Source organism: Melospiza melodia, chromosome 6 (assembly GCF_035770615.1).
Source record: "Melospiza melodia melodia isolate bMelMel2 chromosome 6, bMelMel2.pri, whole genome shotgun sequence".
Lineage (NCBI taxonomy): Eukaryota > Metazoa > Chordata > Aves > Passeriformes > Passerellidae > Melospiza > Melospiza melodia.
The window spans coordinates 57,128,552-57,140,875 of record NC_086199.1 but is presented as its reverse complement, the minus strand read 5'-3'; the positions used below and the strand labels follow the sequence as shown (position 1 = coordinate 57,140,875).

Sequence of the window (12,324 nt, the reverse complement as noted above, 5' to 3'; positions counted from 1 at the left end):
AAAATTCCCAGAATGACACAACAATCAGTTTCACAGGTTCTTACAAAAATGAGAGCACGGAACTAGAGAGTGTATGCATTGCAATTGTTGGCTTTTCTTCTTTTATAGGAGAAGCAGCCCCTGAACATATTTGTGACCTCAAGTGAAGGGGTAAATTAAAATATGCAATAACCAAACAGTTGAACTTACAGCATCACTCCATAGTTTACGAACTTGTTCTATAAAGCAGCTGAATTAATAAATGCATTAAAGCAGCTTTGATCCCTGACTGATAACCAACAGTTTAGAAAAATTAACTGTGATAACCACTGTTCATCATCACTCTGCTATTTGTTTGTTTCCTTGTTTTCTGAAAACAATTTGTTCCTCAGGTTAGCCAAGGGATGTACATGGCATCAAGCCCAAACTACACAAATTCAGTTTTAGTATTCAAACATTTTTTTAATGAGGAAGTTAACTGACAACTGCAGTCACCAGCAAATCAGGCATGATGTCCCAGATCCTGGAAAAAGCTTTAATACCTTCTCAATCATTGTAGTTAAAATTGAATATTGTGGGGTTTATATACCTTATATTAAGTCAGGTATTGCTTTGTTTAATCAGTGTCCTTTTGCTCTAAAAATCCCTCTACATCTATGAAAAAGTGTAAAGCTGAGCAGTGTAAAGTGAAAAAGCTTGCAGCATTTTATCAAGTAACGAGAGAAGAGTTTGAAAGCTTAGTATTAGAAAAAAAAATTATTAAACAAAAGGTAATTATGATAATAAAATATTGCATATTTCCCTCAAATAAATGGGAGTTGATCAAGAGCAAAATACTTTACAGCTAAATGTATATTAAATAAATTAAATACAATAAATATTAATAAATAGCTGCATCCTGCATGTAACAAGAAAATAGGTACTCACAGCCATGAATTATTTTTATTTCATGTACATTTATGTGTATGTTAACACATTTGTGGGTTACCTGATCAAGGCTGAGCTTATACTCCAAGTTTTCCATTGAGTGGCAATGGACTCTGAAATCTCTGTGCTTCCCACTCACTTCCATGAAATTGCATTTCCTGTGAGCCACATCTGGCTGACACTGGAAGGGTTTCAATGTTGCATGGGGTAAATCAGGACAAAAGCAGACATTCTCATGCAAGTCTCAATTTCTGCTTTAAAAAAACTGTTAAAACTTCCAGAAGAAAAAGGTGATTGATTTTGTGCTACTTCAGTGAAAAACTACAACTCCTTTAAAGGCAACAGATGTGGCAGCCAAAAAACAAATGGAGCTTTAAAACCAACTCTACTCATATTAACCTTATATTCTTTTATTAAACAGAGATAGTAATTGCCATGACCCAGCCTTCAAACTTTAAGGTTTCCTCTTGAACTTTTATAAACCTGATTTTGCCACAACAATCACATTATTTTAAGATGTCGGTTCTGTTTCTAAATATTGACATTTAACTTAAAGATAGCTATCTAGCCAAAATCAACATTAGGAACCAAAGTCAATTATGAAAGATGAAAAGGACCTACCAATATGGTCAAAAAAAATTCTCCCTACTACTGAGTGCAGCATTATCATTTGCTCCATCAACATGCAGCTGAATTACAGCACACATGAACCACAGCCACCCTTCTCCTATGTTTTCACCCTAGTCTTCAGAATCTGGAATGCTAGTTCTGATCCATGCTGAGTAGAGAAAAATTAGGCTTATCTTCATGTCAGAGGGAGGAAAAGCAATTTAAACTGAGGTACTAATAGAAAAGTTAGAAGAAACACGAGGCTTTAGAGTTAGCTGTGCTATTCTGAGGGTGGAAGGAAGCTGGCAGACATTATTTGAAACTCAAAGGAAATCAAATGTGAGCAGAAACTGAAGTTAGAGTTGTGCTTTAATAATGTGTTCACCCTTCGAAAGAGAACAAATTTCTCTCATTCCAAAACTTGCTCTCTAGTACTTCACTATGTCAAAACCAGTTTGCCCTATGCAAAATTCTGCATTGAAATTATGCCAAGTTCACCAAGCCTGTTGTTTTTCTACTAACTGCCCAGCAAAGATTTAGAGACCATGTTCAATTTCTTATTTTAGGAAAAATTATTTGGAGTTTACTTTAGCAATCTTATGCCAATTACTCATTTGGGACAGATCCCTTTCTCCTTATGTGACTTGGTCTCTGTTTGTCTTATTAGCAGCCAAACACAGCCTTAGCTGCTTTATTAACAATCAAAGGCCAAAAAACATTCAGCATCAATTAATTTTATTTACTTGTCAGAGTATATAAATGCATGTATCCAATAAATTCTAACACATGTAGGAAAGTTAAAATAAACTAAGCTGCCTGCAGCCAGAAGTCAAATCTGCAGTCTGCCTGCAATGTGCTGTACTGAGCTAAAACCACAGGTGAACAGATCTGCTTTGTGGTTTGCTGTGTGCACAGAACCATACCACTGCAGCTAAACCTATCCTGGAAAAAATTAAACCAGCTTAAAAGCCATTATCTTGATTTAATTATTTCAAAATGGGGATAATACAATGTAGTAAAGCACAGTAAGGAGCCTATCAACTAAAAAAAGATAAGGATCAAAGACAGAAAATGACTTGAAGATCATAAACTTATCAAATAGAGTAATCTCAAGGTTTTGTGACAGGTCAACTGGCTCACTCCCTGTGTATTACTGACACTTCAGAGTACAAATGTGATAGGAAAGGGTTTGCAATGCACCTTCCAGCATTACACAAAATTGACACCACCACCATCTATTAGATGTTTGCCATTTAATACCCTCACTTTGAAAACCTCCAGAAGGTGTTGATATGGATTATCACACAAAACCACTGAAAGCACTCTGGAACCAAAGTAACCTCACACCCACACTTTGCACATCTCAGTGCAACTTTCCAGCCAAAGTGTCTCTCTGAAATAGGATGTGCAAGCTCCAAAGGATCTGGGAAGTCCAAGATGATGCCACTGAGTTGCCCTGCTGGAATGTCAATAATCAATAGCATTAATAACTGCTTTTACTGTGTTAACCTTACCCCTGAGGAGTAGCAAAGAACTGCAGCACCAGGTCCTCAGCAAGAATTATGCAGAAGCAAACATTCCAAAGCTTCAAATTTACTAAAACTTTCTGAATTTTCCCAAAGGCAGCTAACCTGATTCATGAATTCACACACACCCCTAAACTAAGGTGAGAAAACCGCAGACACCTACGAAATACATGCAGAACAAAAGGCTGCCAGAAAAATAAATCTCAAATCTAAGAATGCTGTAATTCATGCCCTATTTGAACTCACTGTAATGTTTTTGATAAATAATATAGAACAGCATATATAGCCATATACCAAGGCAAAATTTTACACACACAGATTGTTTTGGTTAATTAAAACAACTAATCCCTTTGAACTGCATATGGGGAAATGCATTGAAGGACTTCCAGTGAAGTGCTGAATTAGTATTACACTACTGTTTGAAAGTCAGCTGAATCTGATCTCTACTGACAAAGAAATGCCTCTGCTGAAAAGATAGCATCTCCTTGTCTGTGAGCTGAACTTGGGGCCTCTGTTCAACAACACAGGAGTTAAGAGGACAAGGTGACCTTTACCCAACACAAGTTTTTGTACCCTGCAAAAGCACGAGTTCAGCTTGGGGATGCGTGTGCAAATGCACGAGCCAGGGGATGAACAGGGCAGGAGAAATTATTGCCAGAGTTATTAAGATGGAAATATGATTTCCTCTGTACAACTATTCTCATCTTAAGTTCTGATGGTTATCTTAAATGTATAAAAGGACATTAAGATACAAGTCTGTTTCTTATATAGAAAATTATCTGCAATCTGGCCTTTACACCAGACCAGAAAGGAAATAAGGCACTACTTAAATCTCCATACAATGTCACAACAGTCATTCTTCAGTAGATTCAGAAAGATGATGATACAACATACTAAACATTGCTCTTAAAATTGGGGTGCTTTTTACCCAAAATGTGCTTTGGGGCATTGACTATATGAAGAAACTTTCAGAATAAATTCAGCATTTGGAATACTAACAAAAAATTATTAAACTTCATTTTAGGAAGAACATACTCATTTAATATCCAAAGGGGGGGGTCAGATTTCCCACACAAAACAGGTACAACTGAACTGAGTGTTCTCAGTCCCTGGTAAAACATCAGTGACTCATTGAGCAGCTCCTGCCTGAGCACAGCAGGATCACCAAAGCTCCAGTCCAAGCTGAAAAATCACAACTTTTTGAAGCACAATCATTTTGTTGGCAGTTTTTCCCTTGACTCAGGAAATATCTATGAATGTTGTGAATCTGCCATTTTATGGTTTGGGATTTTTACAAGTTCTTTTTCCTCCTTTTGCAGGGGAGGGCAGAGAGAGGAAGAGAATGTGAATGGCAGGAAACAGGAGAGCTGTGAATTATTACTTATGCCAATTTTCCAGAGCAACAGATTTAATCCTATATTTGTAATTGCAGTATTTTAACACAAACACACACACACACAACACAAACACACACAAACTTGAGAGAACACACAAGCACAAGCCAATCTTGTAATAAGATTGTTATAAACAAATGTTTGGGGTGTTGTGCTGATCTCACTGAGTAGATTTTCTGCAATGCAAGAAATGCAGTTGCACAGGCACAATTGCTGGCATAAATCATCCTCTAATTTGTTGATGGTGGGGTTGGGAAGAGAGGGCAAATTTCTTTCCAAGTGCAAAGCAATGTACAAATTGACCATTATGTTCCTAAATTATCTGAGTCAACATTTTTTAAGAAAGATTCTATCTGTGGTGCTCTTCCAAACATTGTTAATATAAATTCTAACTGTGCAACTGGTAAGAAGCACAACTGAGGTCACTGCAAGTATCTGCTGAGTCAAAAGTATTAAATCAAGCCCTTGTCTCCTCAAGTAGTAACATGCAGAAATTGCTGTTAGAAATAAGAACCTCATTTTAGCAAAATGCGTACACCCCACAGAACTAAACATGTTAATGTATGCAGATATAGGTATACAAATATATACTTTTAAAAATTATTAATAAAGCTACAAACATAGAGAAACTGAGTTTTATGGGTGAATTCTGTAGATGTAGGTTATGATTCTTCTGAACACGCTTTGGCTGCTCAACAGCTTCTGGCTTTAGCTGCCAGAAAAATAAACTAATAGACTTTTTTTTTCTGGTTGATAGAACAAGGTTTTTCCAAATCAATGACATTTCAAGTGGATTTCAAACCTAGGAGGTTTCAAGTCCACAAAAGCAATCAAAATGCAGCAATGGGACATCACACACCTCCACATCCTCCCAGCCCCTCTGAAAAAAACAGCCAACTTTGAAGGCACTGTGAGAGGAAGGGAAACAGAGATATTTTGACTCGCTCTCCTCCTACTAATTGCTGCAGGCACATGGCAGTGAATGAGGCCCCCAGCTCTGTTTGCTGGAGTCTCTAAACAGCACCTTAAGCCAGACAGAAACGTGGATACAGCCAAGCACGTGCTGGAAACACAAGAAGCTGGAAGGACCAAGAAGCAGAGCAGTAGCTCAGATTTGTTTGCACTCATGTAGGAACTTGAGGTGGGAGGGGAACCTTGCACAGAGAACTGCTCTGCAAGATGCTCAGGATGCCTCTGAATGACAGCAGCTCTATCACTGTCAATTGAACTGCCTCTGGAAGTGTCTACCCACAATCCAAACTTTTCTGCTCCTAAGGTCAAACTTTCTACTGCTTCATTTTAAACCCAGATGAGGAATATATCCTTATTTAGCTTTAGCAAATGTTACTGGGACAAATAAGCGAGACTAGCACCCCAAACCAGAACAACTCGTGAAGGACTCCATGGCAAAGCTGTGTCACCTGAAATCACACAGCACCAAGTGAGCTCCATTCCCCTGTTCAATGGAGTGTGTTCATCTCACCTGTGCCTACAGATATGGAGAATTAATCAGACTAAAGTTAACAATAATATTTTTTTATATTATCACACTTTTTTGAGAGCTGATTGGTAAGCAATCTGACCAGCACCCGTGCAGGTAATAAATTCTAGGTCAGTCGGAACTGCAACAATGCAAAGGATGATTCAGAGATGCCACCAAAGAAAACAGCATTCTATTTTCTGGCCCGGGGTAAGAAGTTGAAAATAGGCCATCAGCTGATTGATTACTGGAGCCTGTGCTTTCCTCTGGAAACCTTGTTATGGCATGCAACTGCCAAGAGACCACACTGAATCCAGGACTTCCAGAGATAGAAGGGAGGATACTTTTTCCTGCAGACTGTGTAGTTTGTACAGCTGCTATATTAATCTTGCACCCTAGGTTATCATGGTATCACTTATGTATTCCATGTGAGTACAAACTCCTTACACTTCTGGCAGCATTTATTTACAAATTATCCTGCAACAAACAACAGAAGCAGGGATGAAGGGAACCAAAACAACAGAAGTCTTCTTGACTTGAGTCCTCCCTTGAGTCTTCTCAGACTCAACTGTGTCTATAGGGTTTGTATTATTATGCAGAAGGTTCCAAAAACGTTTGATGGTTCTCTTGGAGCATTCACAGGCTGAGAAATGAGTTTGTTTTCAATTCCCAGTTTAATTAACCACAGAAACTTCCAAGTGGTTGATTCCTTTTTTAAATTCTTTTTTGTGAAGATGATTCTGCCAAGCCAAATATCTCATCTGATCTCATCTGCTGCTCTGGCTGAATTCTGACCAGCCTCATGTATCAGCAAGGTCTACCTGGTGAAGGCTACTGGGAAAGAAGTGGTTTTGTGGGTTTTTTACTGAAATTTAATCTTCCTTTTGCCTCAGTAAGTTATATCAGTCAGTTAAAGAAAAACTGATCTGTATTTATCTGTGCAAAGCACTGTCTAGATTTCATTTCAAGTTCCTGGCCACGATGTTTCACAGATTATTTAATTAAGCATGCATCTGAATGGTTAAATCAATAGTAGTGCCCTAGCCCAATGCTGCGAGCTCAGGTTTCATTACAGATTGTACACGTGCTGGATTCTTGTCTAATGACCATGGAACAGGGCACGTTCAATTATTCTCTTTGGGTTTCAGAAAGAAACAGGAAGTTTTGCTATAAACAATGCAGTCATAGAATAAATTTCACCACAGCAAGTTCATCTGAAAAATATGCATTCTTTACAACACAGGCAGGAATGGCATTATGAGAACCAACATCCTGTTGCACTCAGTTTTTTATTGTTTTTTACTTTGGGTTATTTTGTATTAATACTTAGGCAATGTAAGGGGAAAAAAAAAACCATTTTATTTAATACTGGATGTTTTGTGATGAGCATTACTTCAAAGATGTGGGTAGGGAATCAAAAGCAGCTGCTGGAAACCATAGGATAAATAACAAGTTTGCTAAATTTAGTTTATGTTATGAAATACATAGAGTGAAGGAAGAGTCAGCCATTGTAAATTTTTATCAGCTGGGAAAGAATTACTATAGAATATTTCACTCTCTACTTATAAAATAAAGGAAATATGACAGACATGAAATTTTTAAGAGGAATGTGTCAGCTAATCTACACTAAAGCTTAAGACTAAAGTACATCTAATATTGGGGTACATTTCTGGTTTCAAATCCTTCTAAAAGTCCACAAAAACATCCAACTAAACTGTAGCACTAAAGAAATGAGAATAACTATTATTCTCTGGCTCCCAACTGTGCCCAGAAAACACACACCATTATTATTATTACTACAACACATCTTTCAATTATTCTACAAACAGGGTAATCTTTCAACTCCAGTATTAAATGAACATAGTGCTCTTGGATTATTAAAAACATTTTCTTAAAATAATCAATAATGATACAGTTCTTCCCTAAAAGAACAAGAAATTACTTTACTCAGCTATTTATTTAATCTCAGCTAATTCCATTATGCTTAGTGCCAAGGTTTTACTTATTTTTTTAATTTTCACGTAGGAAAGAAGATATTTCAAAACATAACAATGGCAGTCTGCAATTACATATTGGATTAGGTTTTCCCTAGGTTCTGGATTCTAAAGATTTCAAGTATTAAGTCACAGCAGATATTCTGGGAAGTACTTTACATCAAATAGGAAACAAAATGTCTATTTTTGAAAGACTGAGGTTGCCAAATAAAAATGAAATACATGTTTAAAAACAAACAGTGCCAAGTAGCTGACACCTCCAATCTGACCCAACTGAAAACTGAATAATTATTCCATCAGTTTTTAAAATCTTGCCAATAAATGCACTTACAGAAATATGTATGCACGCTCCACCATCCTTTTGGAGTGCACATCTGTTCTGACAGAGCAGGCCAGCAGAGGGAGCAGAAGTTAATAAACCCTCTCCTAGAACAAGGCTGAGACTCATCCATGCTATGTCAAACACGAAAGGAAATGAAACCAACACCATATTGCTTATCCCATTTTTAAAGGAAAATGTGGTGGAGAAAAGGAAATTCTATGATGTAGTTTTGGCTGGGGTTTTTTTTTGGTTTCATAGCAGATGAAAATTCCAAACACACAAAAAACTGCGTCAAGCTCCCCTTTTGCAAGAACACATGGAATTCTATAGGACAGAGAACTGCACCCTTAGCAGGAACACCAAAATATTTTCTCAAGTTGCTGTCTATGACAGATCCATAGTTTATAGGCACTTCTTCCTGCATTTCTGTTCCTTGCTGTAAATGTCTTACCTGCAGGTTGATCTCTGCTTCATAGAAAGTCAGGCAGGAGCAGTAGTGCCTCTCCGAGTCGATGTCCGTCAGAACCACCACGAAGAACGTTGGCTGCTTCCTCTCCTTGGAGAGCTGCCATCCTCCAGGCTGGCAAAACTAAGGGAGCAAGCAGACACACACAGGTGAGCAGGGACACTTGCTGTTGTCAGAAATATGAAAAATATTTCTGCATCATCAAGGATCATTTCGTTTAAAGGGAACATATGCAGGGTTGCAAAATTTGAAGAAAATGGGGAAAACCCAATATGTCTTGAACTTGGTAAGACTGAGAAAAATTTAGCTATATAAACATTACGGAGAGAATAAACACTATAAAAAGAAAATGTATTCTTTAAATACAGTCAGCATTTAAGAGCATCTTTGTGGTGTTGAACAGGAAATAACAGGAATAAATTGACACATGAAGCAGATTTCATTTGGATAAAAGGTTAGAATCTGAAGCTAAAATTCTTGTGTCTCAAAACAACTCTACATTTTTAATTTCTTCACTTATTTCACTAATAATTTATCTAATCAAACATAGATATATATCACTTGCACCTACTTGCAAAATGGGAAGTGAGCTCAATACTCATTCCTAAAAAGAATACTATAGAAAAATATTTTTCACCTATTTATTGATTACTTCTGTGAACTTCATTGTAAACATTTGAAATTTTACACACACAAGCAGCGTGAACAAACAGAACTACAGCTCAACAGCAAAGTGGAAATTGTGAGGGTTTTTTTCTTTTTTAAATGAATAGTCCCTAATGCAAGAGTGTGCTGAAATTCAGGCATCAGTTTGCTGAAGATATCTGGGATAGCCTTTATCCCTCCCTTCTTTTACTGAAGGCTAGGATCACATCCACAAAAAAATCACAAGTGCGTTTCTAATAGCAAAATTATAAACCTAGAATTTAGACAAAAAAGCAATAACCCCTGTATGTATTAGGAGTAGTAACAATAATAAAAACCCACAATAAATTCCTAGAATTGTTAAACAATGCAGATACCAAAGGAACCAAACAGATAGGACAAAATCTCAAGTTTCCAGAATTGTTTCATTTCTCTAGACATATGTTAAAAGACTGAAAGAGCATGAAGAGTAAGTTGTAAACAAACATTTTCTACAGATTCATCTTTAGAACCTCTACCATAAAACCTGGGTAGTCTTAGGTGAACACCAGTTAAAACTCTGCCTCTGATATGCAGTTTCTTTCATGATCCTGGGAAAATCTTCAAAACCAAAGTTTTCTCATGTTACATTCTTCAAATTCTAGATAGTCGGCTTAACACTTGTGAGTCTGCATCCTTAGAAGTGCTAAGCACTCCCTTCTACATCTGAGAATAACTGCTCTGGACATCAAAAGTACTCTGTGAAAGACATCCTAGTCATTCCAAGTTAAGCATCCAGTATTAGTCCATGATTTCGATAATACTGGCTTAATCTCCTTTTGTTTTTCATCCCATGTCAGTTAAAAATAAGAAGATACTGCTATTAATCTTGCAGGACTGCTATAAAGATAATGTAATATGGCCAGTATATACAGACATTATAACAAAAACATCATTAAAAAGTTTGACAATAAATAATCATTAAGAGTTCTCCATGAATTGCAGAGTTTGAGGGGTGTCTGTGTAATAAATGAAGCCTGGAATCCACAGTTCAACAAGATAACCCCCAAAACTGTGATTTGCTCTTTGCTCAACAAATATGAGCCAAAATGCAAAGAATGCAGCAAGAGCCAAATAATAAATAAAACCTTTCCATGATATGCCATTAAAACCAAATTATTCCTACAAGGTAGGTCAAATTAAGGCCATTCATGAAGCTCAGGCTTCGTAAGATCCAAACACTCCTCCAGATCTGCCCAGTCTCCCAGTTCTGACAGGAGCTCCTTGCTGGTGCCTTTCAGCTTTACAGGTGATGCCCATCTCACACCTGGAAACCTGGAAACAACAATCTCTGATTTTTGAGAGTCTGGAATTCCTGGACAAAGCCCCACTCTGCCTAATCCAAGCCCTGCCCTACTAAAGGCATGGAAGCGATTTGGTATTGTTTGAAGACAATTCTTTTTTGGGAAAATGCATTATTAGCAGGTCTGCTGCATAAAATCTATTCCAACATCTGCCCTGTAAACTGGGAAATGCAAAGGGAAACCCTACAGCTACACTTCGAACTACCAGCGGAGACTTTGGATATGGGCAGGCTGCTGTCAATAGCAGCCTCTCAATCTATGCATGTCTAAAACCTACTCATATCACAGGTGAGAGTTCTCCCCTATTTCAAAGTGATCTTGTGCACAAAATGATGCCTCAGGCTTTAGCTTTTATGTTTTTCAGGTTCTGTACTACTTTGGTGTGTAGTTCATATTAGGGGATGGTGAGCTCTCTTCACAGAGTAGGGAGACAAAACAATTCCTGCTCTAGCTGGGGACCAAGGACAAATGATCCAAATTTCAGACCCAAGGGCATAAACCACAGTGGACTGAAGAGAGAAAAACAAGAAGGATGGGACTTCATGGGCTAAAGCTGTAATTGGACAATTAACTCCAATGCAAATGGACCAGAACTTATAGAAGTGAGAGACCCTGTGACCGGCTGTGCATTTTGTGACCATTTTGGTTCATCTTGGGTGTAGCCCTGGCTGGGCTCTTGTGCTGCCCAAGGTGGATCCATTGAGGCCTCATAATAAATCCCTACTTTATTCTTTAACTCCATCTAGCCTCTGTCCTAGGTCAGCCTTCATCAGGCATCAAAACATGCATTCTACATTTAACCATTTTACTAGAAAACAACAATTAGTGATTGTTGAGGAAAACAGCTGAAGTAGAGTACATCCACTGTCTACACAGAGAGTCTGTGTTTTCAAATAAACTACAAGGAATTTATAAATAAAGAGATGGAGGATAAAGACAACAGGCTCCCCCAGGAGATTAAACAATGACTGTTTCTCAGTTTCCTTAAAATAAGGTAATAAATATTAGCGCAATATTTGAAATGCAAGCAACATTGAGAAGAACTTTCCAAACCAGTATAAATACAAGTTACCCTCCAGGATGATTACCAGCACTCTCTGGCTACTAAGAAGAAGAAAATGTTTCCATACCAAACCAGATGCTTCACCAAAACAGACAAAAGCATCATTGTGAATATAAGCCAAAGGTCATGTGGCTTCTCCAGTAAACAAGAAAAACCCCAACAGTTTAAGAACCAACACCCTTCCATATTGTTTCACTTATTTGCCAGAATTCTTGGAAACAGACTACAATTCCTATCAAAGGCAGTGAAAATAAGAATGAAGCAGAATGTCCAACTCACAATCTGTAAGAACAAACCCTTAATGCTGGGCGAGTGCTTCCAACAGACTCCACGTTAGAACTGATTGCCTTCTAACATTTGCTGCAGATATGCAGAAATTGCACTGAACAATATGCAACACATCTTACACTGCAGGTGCTGAAATTACACTTTACACATTGTCTGAAACTGCAGGTGCCCACTGAAGCAAAGAACTTTCTCTCAGTTCTTCCCACAAATGCCTTCAGACTAAACAAGAAACCAGACAGATTTTAAAATGACGCATGGCGCTTTAAACCAGTGTAACTGGGTTTGTTA

At 37.7% G+C, this 12,324-nt stretch overlaps 1 protein-coding gene across 7 annotated transcripts in view; it reads right to left on the bottom strand.

The window, feature by feature from the left end:
• Positions 1–12,324, bottom strand: part of SBF2 (SET binding factor 2) — a 229,782-nt gene that overhangs the window by 122,187 nt on the left and 95,271 nt on the right. For all 7 annotated transcript variants that reach the window (XM_063158476.1, XM_063158478.1, XM_063158481.1 and 4 more), the window contains exon 3: positions 8,683–8,820. In XM_063158476.1, coding sequence (XP_063014546.1) covers positions 8,683–8,820 — 138 coding nt within the window. The remainder of the gene's footprint in view (positions 1–8,682; positions 8,821–12,324) is intronic.